The sequence below is a fragment of the Anoplolepis gracilipes genome, chromosome 9 (assembly GCF_047496725.1).
Source record: "Anoplolepis gracilipes chromosome 9, ASM4749672v1, whole genome shotgun sequence".
Lineage (NCBI taxonomy): Eukaryota > Metazoa > Arthropoda > Insecta > Hymenoptera > Formicidae > Anoplolepis > Anoplolepis gracilipes.
Window position 1 is genome coordinate 4,053,590 of NC_132978.1, and position 21,711 is coordinate 4,075,300.

The window sequence follows — 21,711 nt, forward strand, 5'->3', positions numbered from 1 at the left end:
TTTAAGCAAATATAAATTACTATTTTACTATAATAATTATAATTATAATTATAATATATAAATAACTATTATAATTACAATATATAAATAATTTTTAATAAACTTGTAAAATATTTATTTATGACAAATTTATTTATTTATTACAAATAATTTTCATTATAATGTCATCTTTGCATCTATCATCGCATGCAAAACTTAATAAAGTTATTCAACATCATCGACCAATCGATAATATATAGTTTAACAATTTAATAGATTTAATATTAAATTAATACACTTCTCTTAATATCAATACATTTCATTTACTAACCCCGCTTACGAAATATGGCGCACTTTATACAAATATCATTTTATCAACAATAAGAATACAGAACACAACGAACAAATTAATAAAATAATCCTAACTGTTTGAAAAATAAGTCATACATAACAATCAATTGAAGGATATAAATAAATCTCTGCATTATTATTGTCAAGGCGAGAATCTTGAAAAGAGAGGACAATGTTGCGCACCTTTTTATATTTCATTTTCGTATTGAAGTAGCAAGTCAAACTTAATATTTACTGTATCCATCTTCGAGAGATCATCTCTTAGCAAGTTATGAAATTATTTATTAACAAAGACAACTTATATAAAGAGCTAATATTTTGTAAAATCTTGTGATTGCTGAAGTACTCTGTGGACTTATTTTTCAAACGACTGATTTTTCTATTTAATTTTCTTGTTCCTTGTGTTCTGTATTCTTATTGTTAGTTCAATATTAAAGTTAACATATTACCTTTTGAAAGAGTGTCATATTTTTTGCACAAATGCTTGTAAATAAGTGACAGTACAAAAATAAATATCAAATTTTATTAAAATCAATCAGAAAGCATAACAATAATATATCTCGAAAACTATTAATTCTTTTATGAATTCTCTCTGTTTTAATATACACAATATACAATATATTTTTATATAAATATAAAAATAGATTGTAAAAATAACGTATTCTTTTATACTATATAAAAGAAAAAGAAAAAATATATGAAATTACATGTAAAAATTATAATATCGTGCATATTGTATAGGAATGATATTGCTGTCGAAAGAACTCTCCAGTGATATATAAATGCCTGGTTAAACTGTCAGGAAAGTCGGAATATAAACAATATAAAACAAGAAAGAACAAGAGAAAAAGAGTAAAGTTGAAAATATATAATTTAATTTCATTGTGACATACATATATATAGTCTTTGTAATATTTAACACACACACACACACACACAAATGATTAAAAAATAAAAATTTCCAGAATATTCTAATGTTCAATTAAAATCCAATTTCAATGAAAATATTTTTACTGTTAAAAAAAGAATTTTAACAGAGAGAAAAGGTCTTTAGAATAATTTTCATACATTGGTACACATTATTTAAATCGTTTTTAACTCGCGATAGCAGAATACGAGAGATTAACACACTTTCCGCACTAGTTATTCTAATAAAGCAAACCGCTAACTGAATTTAGCGGACGAATATTAAAGATTTTCTGGCATACTTGAATTTTCCAGCGACCGTTAATTGGACGGCTAACTTTCTTAACCCTGATGAAATATGCAACTGAATGAGTAGCTAGTACCTTACAGAGTCGCAGTGAAAGTATCGCGCTAGTATTACTCTATAGAGTGCTGGATAAAACCTATAATATCTAGGAAGGGGAAAACTCTTGAGATACTGATACCCGCACGGCGCCACGAAGTCGTATCTACCCTTCGTTCGCTCCCTTGCTTTTCTCTTCTTTTTGTCTATTTGTTCTCTCTCTTTCTCTCTCTCTCTCTCTCTCGTTCTCTTTCTTTCTCGATATATACATGCCCTCCGCTCTTCTAGGTCTCTTATTGCGTTACCACAGTAGTCTGATCTCCTACAGCGTGTAGAGAATCAGTCGGGGTAGCCGACCTCACTTTTCACAGACACGAACGCTCGTGTGTAGCGATGCAATCAGAAATAGGGCAACGAATGTTCAGGAATAGACAAGACGTTTAAGTTGCGTCGAGAATAAAGTGCTCATAAATTCGCACAGCATCGTTCACTCACGTACGCAATTTACAGCCGTTTTAATACATCAATAATGTAGCTTGTATCTTTTATCATGATAAGTTTCTTGTATTGTAAAAAATTATATTATTTTAAATATATATACGGTGAGCCAGAGGAACTTGACGATTTTCAAGATAAAATGAATGAAATATAATTTAAATATTTATTTCCAGCCATATAACAATAGGGTATGGAATTTAAACCATTTGATTATAAATGAATAAGATAAAGTAAAATATACTCAAATGGCATTCTATACCTTATTGTTACGTGGCTGGAAATAAATATTTAAATTAGATTTCATTTATTCATTTCATTTTGAAAATTATCAAGCTTCTTTTTGACTCGCCCTATACAAATAACTTTTTAACATCCAATTCCCAAAAGATTATATTACGTTATTCCGATTTATATATATATTTTCTGGCAATTTTGAATACATATTAATGCGCTGAAAAACGTAAAGATTCAACGCTAATTCCATCGCTATGTTATAAGCGTTAAATAGGGAATCGATGTCTTAGAAAGGTTTAAAGCTTTAATCTCGCAATTACCTAAAGGGTGAATAGCGTGTTCATTCAAGTCGCAAATGAAGTTGGCCAATGCAATTTATGTAGCATTAACGATAGAGTTTCTCTTCGCAGGTTTTCTCATTACATTGCTAATGGTAAAACGAGAGATAAACGTGGCAGGCGGAATCTTTATGCAAAATAAAATGATTGAGCAAGTGACGAAATTATTAAATCGGCAAGCTGTTCGCAAGTATAAAGAACAAAGAATGTCGAGAGTTTCAAGATTTACGATGAGAAGAAGCAAGAAGAGAGAAATAAAGAACCGTCAAGAGTTCCCTTTGTTGTGAAAGTTACTCGGTTCCATTTATTCACTCTTTTCTTTCGTCATTCGCTGTTGACAGGGGAAGGAAGTAGGAAGCCCGCGGGAAAAGTCGGATTTTCCGAGACATCGTTCCCTTCGCGTGACGAACATGATATTCTAAAACATCTTTGGTGCGACATTGTTGCGGAAATGCTTCAAAGATATCGCGAATACGCAATACGTAATGGATGAACTCGATGCGTTGTATGCAACGTATCGTACAAAATGCAGGAGATACGCTATGAGAAATGAATATGCCATGTTTGCCTTTTCGTTTTTACGGTTATGAGATATTTTTATCGCACTTTATATTTCATCATACTTTATTCGATCGACGAGTCGAGGGAATAAAAGCAACACTGAAACATTTTAATAAATTGATTACGTAAAACAAAATTAATTCTTTTTAAAAAGTATGTTATTTAAAAAACCACACCAAAAATCGCCGATTATTAAGTGACAGAGTCATCAATACATTACGAATTGCTTTGTAAAGTAAAAGCACAAGCTTTTTTTCATGTTACAATCTCTCATGGATAAAACTCGTATCGCAGATGAATGGTGAGCATGCACGAACGGCGTCGAGTTTCTCTTCTCCCTTCTCGATTCGTTTCCTTTTATAAAAGGTAGCTAAATTCGCCTGAAAGATTTATTGAATGGATGAATACGGACGATTAACCAGTGAATTCCCTGCATTTCCGTATGGCCCTTTTTCTTCGTATTTCGCGCCGCTGCTGTGGTGTACCGATCGATTTTCACGGGATGCGCGATTCGCAACACATTTTTGTTTCTTCTCGCAACTTTGTCGTGAATTGCCGTGAATAAGTAATTTTTTTTTGTGCCACAAATCGCACGTAACTTTTAACTTCAAAATGTTAACTTTTCCTGCCACTATCTATCGATAGATATGGAAAATATGTTGAATGCAAGCGTCGATTTTTCTCTTGAATTCGCAAATTTCGCTTATGACATTGCTCGCTTCAAAATAATGGCGAATTTGTAACATTTTAGATAAAATTTGCGCTGACATACAATAGTATGTTTTTGAACGCGCGTTAGTTTTTCGTCAGTTACTTTCCTCATAAACTTGTAAAGTAAATGTTTTGCGGCCATTGTGCGTGTAAAAAATAAAAAAGGTCGAACTAATAAACACAAATGACGCTTTTACATAATTCTTTTTTGCAAAATTTCCGACAGCACTGTGTGACGTATATGCGAAACTAACAAAGCAAAAATAATTTCTAGATATGCAAATATAAAAATAATCTTTTCGTTTTTTAAACAATATTTAATATACAGTCGTGTTATCAATATATATGTAGATAAATTAAAATCTCTTTAGTTTGCGCGATGTTAATTAATCAGGGACACCGATTTATTCGAGCATCATTTAGACGTCGGTAGTGTTCTTTGTTAACCAGATACGTTGAAAAATAAAGAATTTCCGTCACGGAACTATTTATCGTGATAAGCCTTTCAACAAGATTTTTTCCCTTATTTATCCATCAAATTAACGGACGTTGATTAGACAGGGCAGCACATCGTGATCTAGGAAACTCCCCCATTGACAATTAATCACCGTCTGCATCATTTATTATATAAAGAGGTTTTATACGGTAAGGTTATTTCACATTTATTTATCTTTGTCATATAGAGTGTCTCACAATTAATAAAACTTAATATTTTTTATTATATATAATATTTTTTACTATAATTTTTATAAAACTTCAGTAAATACATAAAAAAAAAAATTATTCGTTGCAAGTATATTTCATTTTTAATATTTCTAATTAAATATTTTTTTAATTGGAGTTCTCTAAAAGATTACAAGTTTGTGAAAACTTCACTTGAAAAATTAAATGAAGAATAAGATATCGTTGTATTTGCTAACGAATTTCACTTTTTTTCATCTCAAACACGGAAACAAATGTCGTGACACTCGCGAGGAAGCTTAGCCAGCAGCGGTACATCCTCTCGTGTATATCTAATTATTTTTGTAATCAAAAATTTCATTTGTTGAGATATATTATTGTCATAAAATAAAAAGCGGATGGATGCAGTTGCAAGGCGGAAGAGCTCGTTGTGAAAGATAGTTTGAATTAGAATTCAAAGGGCTGATGTAAATTATCTCCTCTTTTCCCCCTTTCCCTGTTACTTAGCGAATTATATCCGAGTGTTCTCTTTATCGGTGTATCCGCTTTCGCGTTTTCGCTGTCTAAATGTCTTATGTGTTACACGGCGCGTGTGTTCGCGGTCGTCTCGGAGGTATTCAAGACGAGAAATCCAATTTCAATGAAAAGGCGGAACAAGAGGTTACGACGTGAGACAAATATCGCGTTTCAGGGCGCTACACCACCGTACCCGCGATTGCGTACACATGTTATCTACATAGATGTTGTTCTTCGACTTATATACTCCAAGAGAATCCGATTTATCGCGGAAATGAGAGAATTATCACCAAAATCTCTCCGGTTGTCTTCTTGTACACGGATATTAATACTCATCTAATTGGATTATCAAAAACAGCGAATCTTTTACAAAAGATTTAAAAAAATTTTCTATGACAAGACTAAAGCAATTGTATGATTAACAAACAAAATGAAATCAGTATAAAAGTGTAATGAATAACTTAACAATTTTTTTGTAATTAATATATTTATAATAATATACTTATGAATATATTTATAATATCATATAATATAATATTAAATATTTATTTCTAGAAGGCACTACCAGTAATATATTGTCATTGTCATGTAATTTATTCAGTGACCTTTACATTACAATGTTCTTTAATTTCATGCCTATACTGTTAGTAAAATGAAGTGAAGAATTAATAATTTGCACGAATCATCTATATTTAAGAGAAAATTTAGCTGCAAACGCTTGTATCGCACACATTAATTAACAACGTGTATCGCACACAGATTAATTAACAACCGTATTAAATACAGAGAATCCATTACTATGGTTCCTTTCCCTTGGGAATCGTGCCCAGAAATTGGGCAATTATTTCATGACAAAATCTCTGCATTTCTGCATTGTATATAGAGAGGAAATAATATATTGATCATATGTTACACACCTCTAAAACGGCTTTTATTTTTTTCGAAATTAATTACCTTCTCATTCTTTTAATAAATATAAGATTTTAAGCAGATATTAAATTATTCATTTTCGTTTTGATGAAGCTTGATTAAACGCAATATTGCTCTATTAATGTGAATATATCGTTAAATTATTATTAATCATTAAATACGTAATCGACATGTGGCAACTCGCTCAAATAAATTTTGAAACTTAATATCTCCAATCTAAACATCCAATTTATTGAGATTTTAAAATTTCGGCTGAAATAATGTAATGTTTGTCTCAAATTATGTATAATAAATAATATGCAAATGTAATAATTATAAGCGATATAATCAGCTCATGTATTTCGCCAAGTAAGACATCGGAATATTTATTGACTAGAATAAATCAGAATTTATATATTTTATCATTTAAACCAAATCATCTAATAAAATAGTTACATTCTGACATTGCTGTATGATTGTAATATGTATATGTGTGTCTATATATATATATATACATATGTACATATATATCACACAGTTTTTTTACAAAAAAGGTTAGATTTTTTTATAAAGCGTCGAATCTTTGTAAGTTGGTATTTTATAAAAAACGTAAACTTTTTGTGAAAAATCTGAATTAACAGTTTGTGACATATATATATATAATTTCCCCTTTCACAAGGAACAACAATGAATGTTTTTATTGGTTGAAAACAGAAAAGAAAAAGGAACACAAACAGAGTAGATGAAATCGCTGAGAGAGTATTTCAAGATCCACACGTGCCTTGAGTGCAATAATTATTGTCGGAGACATTGCAGAGACGAGCGTAGCCTAGGGGCAACTTCCAGAAAAGTTCGATTTGAGAAGCGGCTCTTAGGTACGCCAAAGTTTTCGAGAAAGCAACTTGTAAGGGAGAAAGGACAATCTTCGAAAAGTGTCAGGGAAGGATATCAACCCGCGCGTATCTCGTACGGCCCATACTTTTGACAAACTTTTCCACGCTCGATATCTGATTCAGATTTACGAGAAGTAGGAAATGATACTCCCGCAGTTTTTGGTAACGTCAAATCGATGCAACGCACAGCAATACCGTGACGAATATTATTCGGTAAAAGTAAAACATACATAGGCAAAATATTTCTTTTTTTGTTTTAGATAGCTATTTCAAAAAATCACAATATAGGATATAAATTAGAATTGAAATTTAGATTGATTTTAGCAATAGAATTTAAATTTAGCTTTATCAATGCATATTTTCTGCACGTGGCTTTAATCGTATTCATGATATCATATATAAAAAAATTTAGTATTTTAATGTATTTTCCTTTCTCTAAAATAAACCATTTTATGTATTTATACAAATATGTATTTTTGATTTATTTAAAATTATAATATCGTCAAGTTTTAATTTAAAAATATGCTTCAGTAAATAACATATAATAAATACATGTATAAAATAATAATATAAAAAAATAATATAATATGAAAAAAACGTCAATTTTTAAAATGTTTTCATCATTTCGGTCGAATGGTTGAGGATATGCAAAGCAATCTCCAACGAAACTAGTCTATAAAATAAAATAGAGGTATAAACTTACCAATTTTGACGACCGAGGGTAGAGCGTGGAGCACCGAGGACAGCTGGAGCAGCTGAAGGACGAAGACAGTGGCTACCAGGCAGCCCAGATTCATAGCTCATCTCGAAAGCCCACCGCCGCGGCCTTTTTCGATGGCCCTTCACACAAACACTACCGCACGAACTATGTTTGTGACGGATAAAACTCGACGCTTTTACGCATTTATCTAGAAAAAAACAGAAACATATAAATATACATCTATCAATCGATAAAAAATCCTGCTTTTGGGGCATTTACTTAAAAATTCATTGCAATTAAAATTAATACTAATTTTGCTGAATATCAGAATTCAACGCTTATCATTTTATTATCAAATAACTTAAGAGAATAAATTCGAATCATATTAAAATAATATAAGACTATACAAGCCGTTCTCTTGTCTGTTGCTGTTTGAAATGAATTCTTAGCCAATATATTAATTAAAAGTTTTCATTAAAATATATTAGAGGTAGAATGCATTCATTTTGTTATATTTGACTTTTGCTATTAAACGCAAGATTCGTAAGAACCGCTTTGATGTCTTACCAGAAACGAGATTTTGCAATTTACTATAAGACTTTTCAATTTACTAAAGAACAAAGCTTTTCGCGGACTTTGCGAGCAGGCTATTTTTGTATAAACAAAATTAAAATCCGATTCAATAATCGATATTATCTACTTCTGTTACATCGATGTTTGTTGAAAATTTGCATGTTGACATGCAAGCATGTGAATTTTTTCCCGCGGCAAATTTTATATTCCATTCAAAGAGAGTTTTAAAATATCACATTTCTCTACATATAAAGTTCACGATGTAACTTTAGCTACGTTTAGCGATGCGAATAATATAAGCAGATATTTAATATGCAGACGTTAATTATATATGTACTGCAAATTTAGTATAGCACAGCACATAAAATATAAAACACACCAAATTCCATGGAGGAAAACCGAGAAAAGACGTACGAGATAAAAAATATATTTTAAATATTTCGCAGTCTAATTTTCATTTGCATCTTTCTATCAATATTTAATTAGACGTGTACTATTGTAGAAAAGCAAAACCATCTAAGATACATTACGTTAATTAAATTGTAATATAAAATAACAAGAAAATTATTAAATGCGTTTATTTTTAACGTTACAACAATAGTTATTTAATTACTTCTACCGTTTTAGATTTAGAGTTTTAAAGTAAGCCTACAATTTATATCAATATTTACATACTTTTTTTCTCTCTTTTATAGCAAACGAAGTCATGAGCATTATTAAGCAAACTTTACATTCGGTTCCTAGGTACTTGCACCGCGTTTCTTGCTGTCTTATAAATTAATAAAATTACGAAAATAACCGCGGCATTTTGTCGTTGATGGCACGTAAGAATGTTGGCAGAAACTTGCCGGCATTATTTGATTTTAATTCAATGTCACGATTTCTTCGCAAAACGGGGAACAGTTTGCAAAACTTCCCACATGCGGCTTCCTTCGTCGCGGTAGTTTCAAGAAAGAAACAATGACACACCGAGTTCAGTTCGCTACTCGCGATGTAGCTGCGTGGTGAATCGCACAGACTGGCTGGCGACTTCTTCCTTGCAGATTTCGCGTTTATATATATATATATATATATATATATATGTATATATTCCCATACCGCGATTCCTCTCTTCACTCGACTTTATTACGAGAGGAGGGACGCGTTTCTTACTTCCACTTTTCCGGCGCGAAGTTTCGACCTGAGTAATTGCGACTCTTATTCGCGGCGCGGTTCGCTTTACAATGTCGTGAAAGAAAGAACGATCCCAGAGTGAGCGATAATCCCCTGAGAGATACAGCTATACATTGCGATATATAATCCTTTCAACTAGTAGTCAGTGAATACAAAGTTCGTACAATTTTTTAACTGTAAGTAATTTAAACCATATACTACATATTTATCGTAAAAATTGTACGATTTTAATTTTTATTATTTAACAAATTTTTTTCTTACTTCAATTTTTATATTTATTATGTATTTATTATATATATATATTTTTTAAATACATTGATATATATATAATATTATATATTATACGTTTATTATATTTATTTTTTATATTTATACGATTTTCCTTTTTTATTAAAAGAAGAATAATATATTAAAAGAACCTACGAGTCAAAGAAAAAGTGAAGTTATAAAAGATTTTCCTTCTGGCGTCAAGATCCACGCGGAGGCGCGTGAGAAATGTAAGGAATCCAAAGTAAGAGATTAACGTTATCGTAATTAAAGCACCGAGGAAATTAATTGACCTTCTTCGCCGAGGGAGATCGCGACATACTGGTAATTTGTAATCTTGCAATTAGTACGTCGGATATGAAAGGCCGCGAACATCTGGAGAGAAAAGATATATATTCGGTCCTCCTCTGTATTGGCTCTCGCGGGGAGCTTCTTTGAAGGGAAAATGAGCGGGCTGTTATATCAAAATCTTCCGATTTGTACGTCGCGTCCAGGTTGTCTTAATCGGACCGCTTTATTCAACGATAATTCGTCGAGACCATAGAAACGTCTTAATAGTATAAAAAAAAGGAAGAAGAGGCAGCGTCGCACGAATGTGAAAGAGGGCTGAAGCTGAAGGGTGAAGGCGACGAGTGGAGCGAAGAGTTGGCGGGAACAGAATAACAACGCGATAAAAGAAAGAAAAGAGTGCTTTAAATATTTTTTTTTCCTTTTCTACCTCCCTTTCCATCGATGCTGGCCGCCCGCCATCTTTTGTAATCTACGATCGTCCTAAAACATCTTCGCAATATCGCGTTGCGCCGACTGACTCTCCGGCAGGAAAATAGGAGGAAAGCGGCTCGCGCGCGTTAGTGAATCTTCCGGAATTCTCGTTAACACGGTCATTTCCCCCGACCTGTGATAACGCAACTTGTACGGCGAAAGCTTGTACGGAGAAATGCTTGCTAAGCAGAAAGGGATGTATATTTCCTTTTTTCATACACTTTTCCCCTGTTCATACATACTATTTTAAAACGTATTCAGATCGACCGATTCCCCCGATCTCCCCAAGTAATAGGCGATCCATCATCAACGCTCTTTCGTGGAAAATCTCTTTCTGAAACTACTTCGCATTCTGTCAGCAGAATGTGGTTTCTCGCTCATGCGGGCGAATTTTATAGAAGATTCGTGACCAGATGATTACGTCAGCTGATGCTGCTGCTTTATCAATTCTTAGAAAATCGTCCTGTCTTTATAATAAATGTTCCTCGGCATATTTGCAAAAAAAAAAAAGAAAAAAATACTCCAATTCGATTAAAGAAGCAGAGAGTGCGAAAGAATATTCTACACTTAGCCATATGTGATGTTCATATGCCGTTTTCTGGGTTTTAGTGTGACATGATCTCGCCCGCGATACGATAGAAACTCGATAAAGCGCGCCCTTTTGTCCCTTTTCTTCTTCGTTCCTCCACGTTTCCAGGAAACCTACCCACGCGCTCTATCTTCGATTTATCGACGCTTGACGTTGTAGATATCGATGCCGCAGACTTCGGCGCGATCATTTTGCGGCGTGCGATGCAATAAAATTTAATCGTCCATATCGAGAACGACGAGTGTGCAAAGCTGGCGTACGGAAGCACGCTCCACTTTAATCCACTCGTTCGTTCGAACACTGTGAAAAATACATAGATCGCCGCCATTTACTTAACGAGGAATGGAGTTAACAACAATCAATATTTATTGCGCAAATAAATGTTAAGAATCCTCCTAATATGGTTCGCCAACTATATACATTTTCTCATCATACTTTTTAATTAATATTTCGAAAATGGCACAATATTCTACGCGACAGAAAATTCATTTATCTTTCAAAAAATTCATTTATCTTTCAAAAAAGTATAAATATCATTATGAAGGAAGTTATGTTAAAATCGATATATCTTGTTTTAGTTTTTATTTGCATAACTTGAGTTCGGGAAAGCCGAACGCTTGCTCAAGCATACCTTTCTAGGAGTTAGAAATAAGATAACGCAAGAGGGATGCGAGAAGAAAATTCGAAACATCAATGAGAGATGTTTCGCGAGTCGGCAAAATTCAAATTTTCTATTAGATTGAGAATTGAACGATTATGATTATTGACTATCGATGACTCCATGAAAATTATTTAATTCGTTTAAGTAGATAGCATCGTAATAAATAGTATATGTTTACATTTTAAAACAATTCTTATCTTACATCAAAATATATATAATATTATTTCGCAGATTTATTTGATCTATGTCTGTTGTGTAAATAATCGGCAAATTATATTTTTGAATACTATACAGCATTTTGAATTTCAAGTTATACATTTATTTATTTACTTATATATAATATTATATATAAGTAAATAAATATATATATAACTTTTAAAATTTAAAATAAAAATATCTCCGTGAGACCTGTACAGTATTTAAAAAATAATATAATGTTGAAAGAATAAAATATTCCGGATAAATGTATAATATTTTGTAGAGTGTTAAATATTTCGTCGTGATATCAAATTAATTGTCGGTCACGCGGTGATTTGACTTTCGCTTTTCACGACATACAGAGTTGTTGCTGACGCAATTGTTGATTAATCAAATTTGTTGAATCGCGTGAATCGCTAATTGCAAAAGTTATTAAAATAATCTCACATTTCAAAGAGTAATTTTACGGAGAGGCTCCCGTTACTACCGTCTTGCTCGAGACTCGCAACGCAAAGACAAGGTCAAAGCATGCCAACAACAGCGCTCGGTACGTCATGAAAAGCGAAGATCAAATCACCGCGTGACTGACAATCAATTTCATATCACGACGAAATATTTAACACTCTACAAAATATTATAGATTTATCCAGAATCTTTGATTTCTTTCAACATTACATTAATTTTTAAATATTGTACAGTTCTTACGGAGATATTTTATTATTTTAAACTTTAAGTTATATATTTATTTACTTACGTATATATAATATTATATATAAAATATATATTATCTGTAAGAAATGTACAGTATTTAAAAATTAATATAATGTTGAAAGAATAAAATATTCCGGACAAATGTATAATATTTTATAGTACGTTAAATATTTCGTCGTGATACTAAATTGAATGTCGGTCACGCCAGTGATTTGACCTACGCTATTCACAGCGCACAGAGCGCTGTTGTTGACATGGCTTTGGCCTTGTCATTTGCGTTGCGAGCCTCGTACAAGATGGTAGTAACGGGAGCCTCTCCGTAAAATTACTCTTCGAAATATGAGATTATTTTAATAACTTTTGGAATTAGCGGTTTACGCGATTCAACAAATTTTATTAATCAACAATTGTTGTATCAGTGTTGATGTGTGTGATGTACTGATAGTTTATTATTTTATTGTTTCACTCGATTTTACGACTGATACATTACTATACGTTCTTAATCATATATTACTAAAAGTAAAACATAAATAATTAGCACTTAAATCTAAATGAAAACAATTTAAAACCTGAAATATATATATTTTAATCTCTCTGTTCAAACACATATTTAAAGAAATAATTGTCGCGCGAAAATATCACAATATATAATAAAATATCACAATTTATAATTCTTCATCACTTTAATTTATCGCATTATATTTCAAAACCAGATTATTTTATTATTTACAATTAACCATAATAATCATCAGTTTTTATAACTGATTAATTCTCGCTATGAAAGACTCGATACTCATTTTATTCATAACCACTATTTATCAGAATTTCATACTCTTCATTGACTTTGTCATTTTCGGATTGAAAACGTAATACAATAACACACAAATCGAATAAATCAAATGACGCAAAGGGATAACTACAACTATTAATTAATTAATAAAAGTAATTAATATGAAAGAATAGAATATTTCTTATAAATTATTTTACGGTAAATATTTTATAGTAACAACAAATTAAATCTTCTATCGATATATTTACAAGTGGTACAATTTATTAATTACACAATGAATAATTGATAATTGTACTAATTTTAAGAAATATTAATAATAATATACTTTAATCGCACTTGGCATTTCCTAGTATTACTTGTAATCGTATTTATGGAAAGATTTTGAAAAACTACGATATACGTAGTGGCTCCGACTGCTTTCCTTCCTCTTCAAGATTCACCGCTGTTCACCAGGTAAATGACAAGATAACAAAACCATGGTAAGTCTCATACATGTAAAAACAATATCACATTCCAAAGGAAGGTATATCATATCATAAAACAACATATAATAAATGTTATATATTTTTGACGTAGCATATTATTGTTTATGCAATATTTTATACACATGTATGAAACTCATCCATGGCCTTGTCATTCGCGCGGTGAGTGTTGAGCAGGAAGGTAGCAATCTGAACCGCCACATATGTCGTCATTTTAATATTTCTCTGTATACGATTGTGATAAGTATTACTAGAAGATGGCAAGTGCAATGGTTTTTTAAAATTAGTACAAGTAGATATTATTAATTCACGCGATTGATTAATTTCCATTTATAAAATGCATCAATAGAAAATTACCATTACATAAATTATTATTTTATTTTAAATTTAATGATAATTGCTTAGTTAATCCTTGGATTCGAATATATCAATCTGGTATCCCTATATTTAAACTTTTCACTTTAAAAATATATAATTAAACACTTTTCGATTTAAATATAATTTGCTCACATTTATTTTGAATTGAGAGCACGACGATAATATATAGAATAATATATAGAATAATATATAGAATAATATATAGAATAATGGAAAGCCGTAATATTTATCATTTGTATAAATTTTATTTCACGTGATTTATATATAAGAAATATAACATGCGTATCAAGTTTCAATTGCATGTTTCCGAATAATTTAACGTACTTTAATTAACTTGAATCGTATTGTATGATACAATATTAGAGCAAAAACGCGAATATTATTTTACGTTTATATATTATGTTTAAATTTGTGCGTTAATTATTAAAGTTGTTATTAATTATATAATGTTGAGTAACAGAATTATATAGTTTTCAAATTATTCTTCCGAAAATATAATAGTATATGTCGCATGCAATTAACGCGTCGGGAGTGTCGTGCGATTGTATTCTGTTAATTAGAACATATGTAACTATAATTAACTGTTTTCGCAAATAAATGTGAGTGCCATGAAGGAACAACAAAAAATATCTAAACAAGAGAAGAAAAGCATAACCAGGAAGGTATTAGGCCATGTCACCAGGTGCAGGAATCGTGTAGTAAATAATTAAAAATTTATTTAATTTAAAATAATAGCGCTCGTTTAGCTTTGCAATAGTAATTTATTTTATATTATTATATAATGTAATGTATATAAATTAATTATACATTATATGTATATATATATATATATATATATATATGTACTGTATATACATATATACTGTATATAATGTATAACAAGCACTGATGCTTGTAACAAATTATTTGCATTATTTATTTATTATATTTATATATTTCGTTTTCGTATATATTATTCAATTCATGCACGAAAATTGTTAAGCACGATCAGAGAAAAAGATGTGTAAAATTATATCGGTAATAATTACAAATTTTATCTAATTTCTCAATCAATGGTAGAACGGTGATTAAATTTATTCGTTCGATATCAAAGCGATAGCATCGATATAAATTATGTATGTACATGAAATAACACTTTGCGTTCAATCACAAAATTTCATTAAAAACTGCCTTGTCTCGTTCGCATATTATCACTCCTATAACGACGTTAAAATATAATACTTTCCGAAGTTCTCTAATTTACTGAAAAATCTGTAGTGAATAATTTATCGAAATTAATTTAACGTGCATGATTTAATATATAGACGAAAAATCTAATCAAAGCAATCAAAAGTTGATTAATCTAGTACAAGTCATTTGCTATTCTAAATTAATCATAATCAATTATATCTATACTTAGTTAGGTATATTATAATTTCAATCTTCTTTTGCATGTATATAATTATGTAACAATTAACCCTTATAAAGAGAATAATGCATTATACGCGATTGCTTTTATAGTCAAGTATATAAGAGAAATTTCCATAAATAAACGATATTCCAATTACAATGTAATATTTCTATGTGACATAGAATTATATTATTGAAATTGTTCTTTTCTCGACTGTTCATATACACAGTTGCAATACTTTGTTAGAATCAGTATCAATATGATGCAAACAAATATAAGTGATGCGTGTCCACGCTTGTTTATTCAATTATAATTAACATTCAATTTATCATTATATTTCCTAAAATTGTAATATGTATAAAATAATAATTATAATGTATAAAATAATAATTATTCGATACAACTATTAGTCAATTGTAGTAATATAAAGTAAATCAATAAATAATAAATTGAAATATAAAATACTACTTAATGTATATAAAGCATTATAATATATAAAAAAAATAGTTTATTAACAGTTTACTATATATACTAGCTACAAGTTAGCTACAAAAAGAATGAAAAGAAAGTTATTGAAAGACTTGGTCGGTTGACAAGTCACGTGGCGCACAGCAAACTTTAAAACTAGAAGAACAATTCGTTTCGGTTCGGGCAATTATCGATTTTGCCAACGAACCGAACAGAACTGCATCGCGACATGAAGCTTGCTCACTAAATTCGAATAAATGAATGCCATATATTGTTTTTATCAGTCAGAAAAATGTCACAAAAAGACGGAGGAACGATAAAGAATAAAGTTGTTCTTGCGCAACGACTCTTTTGAACGAAAATTCGGTGAATTCAATTCCGCGATATTACATTCTCAAGAAGATAATCATTGTTAAAATTGATCTATATTCATACATTTCCAAAATATCTACTGTTTATAAATTGCATTCTAAAAATTTAAATAACAGAAAATGGATTGTTTCGTAAAATTGATTTCTGATTGATTATATCTTATTTTAACAAAGAATAACAGACTAAATTAAAGAAAAAATAATGAATATTTTAATATTGGAATATATCGACTAGTTTTTCAATATAAATGATTTCAATATAAAATTGGACGATTCGATCTAATTTCATTATATAAAAATAAATTTGTCTGTTAGTTTTCGATGTGAATACATTTCAAATAAATAAAAAATTGTAGACAACTTCAAGTGAAAAGCAGAACTAATTATATTCGCTCCGATCAAGATATTAAAATATTGATTAATTCATATTTCTGATCCCTCTCTCTCTCTCTCTCTCTCTCTCTCTCTCTCTCTCGCTCATTCTTTATAAAAGATTTTATATATTATATATAATATTTAGATTAAGAAAATTATGAGCGGTGTTTTACTTACGTTTTTCACCGTAATTTTTTCGAAATATCGGACAATTAGGCTGTTGGGAAAACCTCACGAAACTCTTTTAATGTCGTTGAGATAACATATCGAGATGCAAATGGACATTTGGGAGCAACGGCTCTCAGGAATATCGGTGCGTAAAGACGTGCGTCGTCTTGGTTCTTTGTCCTTGCGCGTAAACATAACCTCTGTAATAACCGTACCGTAATTATCGCGGAAACATAAACATACACATCCTATCGTGACAGCGGCCGGCGCGCGACTGCCTCTCTCGGTCGGTCGGTCGTCGACTCGCGACAATGGCCGAAGACGCCCGAGCTCGGATGCTCGCCGCGTCTGGGCACGTGCTCGTCGTTCGATTACGCTTGCGCGCACTCACGTGCTCGGAAGCACGTGAGTGAGAACGCCTAGCGCGTATTCTGCCGTTGTTCGCAGCGAGTGAGTTTTAAGTACGTTTCAATCATTTGTTTTCTTGTATTAAAATATTGTTACTTTTGAATTTTAATATATGCTTTATATATATATATTCTTCTTCTCTTTTTATATATATACACACACACACACACACACATATACATATGTATTTTTTATTTAATCTTATTTTTCAAATTAAATATGTTATGATAATATGGGGTATCGCATAATATGGTGTCGCTTAATAATATTAATACTCGATATTCTTACATTATTTTTAGGAAAGTGTATTGTCATGTTCTGTGAGTCTAAAATAATAGTTGATCCTTCATGAATATTTATCTTTTTTTTTCTTGATGATTATTTTAATATTAAAGTTTCTTTAAAATTTTCAAAAAACTTATGATTTTGAGAGAAACTGCGCACAAGTGTGATATAAACTTTAACAATATTACTTTTCAAATAGTCTTACATTTAATATTGCGTCGATTTACATGCTCCATGAATAAAACACAATAAATTTTTGATTAAATAGTAACAGGAAATTTTTATTGTAAAACATAATGAACAATACCTTATTTTGGCATATTACTCTTCTCGTTTCAGAAAAGTTATGAAACATGAAGTTGTGCCTTAGAAAAAAATAAAGAGGAGAAGGGAAGGTGAAGTCGCCATATTAAGTTCTACCAGCTACCAATTTTAGTAGCTCCTTCAGCTTTTCATGTACCGTACATACGCTACAAGCACCGTAAACTTAAAGAACTTTCACGGCAATTTAGCCGACGACGAACAGGATCGTTACTCGCTTTCGTAAACTCCTTTTCATTATAAAAATTTTACGTACCTAGACATGCACTCTATCTCTTTCATGTACAAACGGTACTTTTAGAAAGTTGAATATTAGCGATAACAACTTTTACTATGACAATTAAATGTAAAATATATTTATATTTATATTTATTTATTCACAAGTTCTTTACTAAAAGAAAATTAAAAAGCTGTTTGTACATAAAAAATAGTACATAATATGATGACAAACAAAACTATTGTATAATTATCGTAATTTACAATATCTTTCATAGTTTATTTAAAAAAATTTATTGAATCAAAATGAATGAAAGCTTTATAGTCTAAATACTTTTAAGATGAACAGACGCAAAATATTACAAGTATTAATTAAAATTACTCATTAAGAAACTGCGCTGCGCTGTTAGAATAAAAAATCAGATTATGTCATCTTTTCAGATATTTTAACCATTGTATCTTGATTCATTTATTTAATTAGGTTTATTTAATTAAGTAAGTACAAGGAGAAGTGTATCTTTACGTTTCTGTAGAAACGTTAGATAAATACTTCACATCGCAAAAGTGTTCTATTAATTTAAGTGTAAAAAAAATATGTCATATGTACATGAAATATGCAAATATTTTAAATATATATAGCAACAGGTTTCATGCGCGCGACGAGAGCACGAGTTAGCCGAGACACAAACCTTGTGATGGATTGAAATCGAGTTTCCAAGTGGTTGGTTGGAGGTTGCAGTCGAACTTGGCGCAATAGTTGCTCTATGCATCCGGAGGATGGCGGTATGTTCAATGTATAGATACTGATGTTATATATTTTTAATAGGAGGGAAAAGAGGGGATTGACATATACTTATTTGCTTTGCAAGTTGAGAGTATTACCATTAATTTATTAGCAATAAAAAATTTTTACAATCTTTCTATAAGATAATTTTTTAAATACAAAATCTTTCTCTCTCTCTCTTTCTCTCTCTGTAAAAACATTTTAAATAAAAAGTAGCAAGAGTTAATCAAATATTATGCATAATAGCCCAAAATTCAGATATATCAGTTAATGTTAAACTAAAAACAAAAAGGATCAGTTTTCTCTTAATTGCCTGGTAATTTCTCTGATATTTTCCTAGCAGAAAATTATTACAAAATCTCTTTTATTCAATTAATTTTTGAATAACTTTATAATAAAGTTTTATTAGAAGCAACAAAACTAGTTTCTTTAGCAATTATTAATTGCCTTTAAACGTTGTAATTAATTATTCGTTTTATTCAGTTTACAAATCGATTAAAAGCATTCTTCATCAAGTACGCGAATAATCTTGCTGATGTAGCTTCGATGATGCGAAACTCTTTGTTAGCTAGTATCTGAAATAAATAAAACACTTGCGGATCAAGTAATTAATTGCGCTCGAACGAATTCGCGGTTATATCACAGCGACAAACACAAAAGTCCCCTCGATTTCTGCGAGACTTCTGCGAACGAAATCCGATCGGTACCATTTTCCCCGGAGAATCTATTTCCGACCGATGCGGCATTCCTCTAACTCGTTCGTCATCGATTTCGCGCCGATCGAGACCGGCCCGAGGGGGATAAACTTTCAGCCGCACAAATTAAAACCATTACTAATGGCACCGAGCCCCGAGCAGAGAGCGAGAAAGACCTCCACCTTTATCCTAGAGAAATAATTCCTCGATGCACTCGCATCGACAGCACGGCAGGAGAATTACTTCTCTATGGAGAACTTTGAGTGCGGAGTCAAACGCATTGACAGCGAAAAATGGCCAGATATGCAAGAGAAATTTCTTATTTTTATGCATATTATAACATCGCGACAGACATGCATCGAAAAAGTTTCACGCTGTCCAACATTTGCTGTAAAATGTTGGAAGATGAGGGAATATGTAATTTGTATAAAATTTGAAGTAACGGTTTATAAAGAAATGGCAATTAATTTTAAAATATATATGCTCGCGTGGTTTTATTTTTACTTTGCATTTATGGATGTAATGCTTCATTCAATTATTTATTCTTATGTTAGAATACTTAATATGAATTTCCAAAATTCCTTAAGATTTGAAATCTTTTGCATTTGTAGGTTTATGAAATTTTAGTCTGTTAAATTATTTAGACATTCTTATTTTTGATGTGTCATAAAACACAACCGAAAAATATATAAATGCTTTATAATTTAATATGTCAGAAAATAAAAATGTAATGTATTGGATCTTTTTATAAAAAAGGATGTCTAAAGAAAGAACTCTAGATTACTACATTTGAGTCTCGTCTAAAGAGAGATGAATACGTTGAATGAAGAATGAATCTCGCGATTTAATTTTTGGAGCGCTTTCTACATAGAAAGGGGAGCGTAAAGAATAGGCGTGACTCAATCCCATGAGGGGAAAAACCGCTGGAGATTGTCGAACAGAGACGTCTTTTGGAATTTCGCGCGATTCTACCGAGCTTTCGCGTAAGAAAACTTTTGGATGGTATCCAGAGGTTATAGATTTATTGCCGTGAAATATAATGGTACCATTGTGTACGGTTGAGTGGTCACGGTGTTACCCATTGCCAGTGTATAATTTTGAAACTGATGATTGGGATTATTGTGCATGCTGAATTATTGTTAAATGGAAAAAACTTTATGAGCTACGCTTAATGAAATCGTGGTTTCAACAATCACGTTAATATTCATATAACACAGATTTATTATATACAAATCATAGATCGTAAATTATCTAAATGACTCGCAATTTACATGACAGAAGAAATAAAAATTAATACATATAAAGATGTCTTCGATAAAAGATTTCTAAAAATATCGTTTGTGTGTTCATTGTTTTTTCTTTAAAAATTTAGAAAAAGAAAAAATAATATTATCTATTGCCTCCACTTTGGCAGATTATCATTATTACTGCTAATACTTGTAAGCCATTATCTTTTGTCTGGAAGGTCAAAATGCAAGAATAATCTAAACCAATGTGAAGATAACAAAAATAATACACGAGAACACGTAGCCACTATGATGAAATTGTCGACAAATTTTGCAACTATTCTTAAGGTGCATTATAAGAAATTCTCGCATGCAAAAATTACCTGTATATCTTAAAAATGATTGCGAAATTTATCAGCGATTTCACCATGGTGGTCTCGTGTTCTCGTATTACTTTGTTATCTTTAAATTGATTAAATTATTGTTAAGGTCATTTTGACCTTCCAGACAAAAGATAATCGCTTATAATTGTTACAGTAATAATGACGATAATCGCGCATAATAACCAAATGATGAGCAGCCAGTTAATATCAGTTAAATGCAAGCAATTAGTTACAGTGATGATGATAACTATAATAGGATAACTACAATGACGCACCTTTTATTCGCTGAATGATGCAAATGCGTGTCCTCGACGCAACCTTTCGCAATGACCGATCGGTGTTATGTTTTACCATTTTCAAATAACATAACGTTAGATAATGAAATATCTCTATTATTTTTTCCACGTGCACTTAGAA

At 31.0% G+C, this 21,711-nt stretch overlaps 1 protein-coding gene across 5 annotated transcripts in view; it reads right to left on the minus strand.

Annotated features, from left to right (window-relative positions):
- Positions 1-17,274, minus strand: part of LOC140669196 (glutamate receptor ionotropic, kainate 2) — a 140,568-nt gene extending 123,294 nt beyond the window's left edge. For 3 of the 5 annotated variants that reach the window (XM_072898798.1, XM_072898802.1, XM_072898801.1), the window contains exons 1-2: positions 16,986-17,274; positions 7,624-7,828 (exon numbers count right to left, since the gene is read on the minus strand). In XM_072898798.1, the coding sequence (XP_072754899.1) occupies positions 7,624-7,717 (94 nt within the window). In that variant the 5' untranslated portion in view covers positions 7,718-7,828; positions 16,986-17,274. The remainder of the gene's footprint in view (positions 1-7,623; positions 7,829-16,985) is intronic. The other 2 variants (XM_072898800.1, XM_072898797.1) reach the window with 1 other exon arrangement.
- Between the last annotated feature and the right edge of the window lie 4,437 nt (positions 17,275-21,711).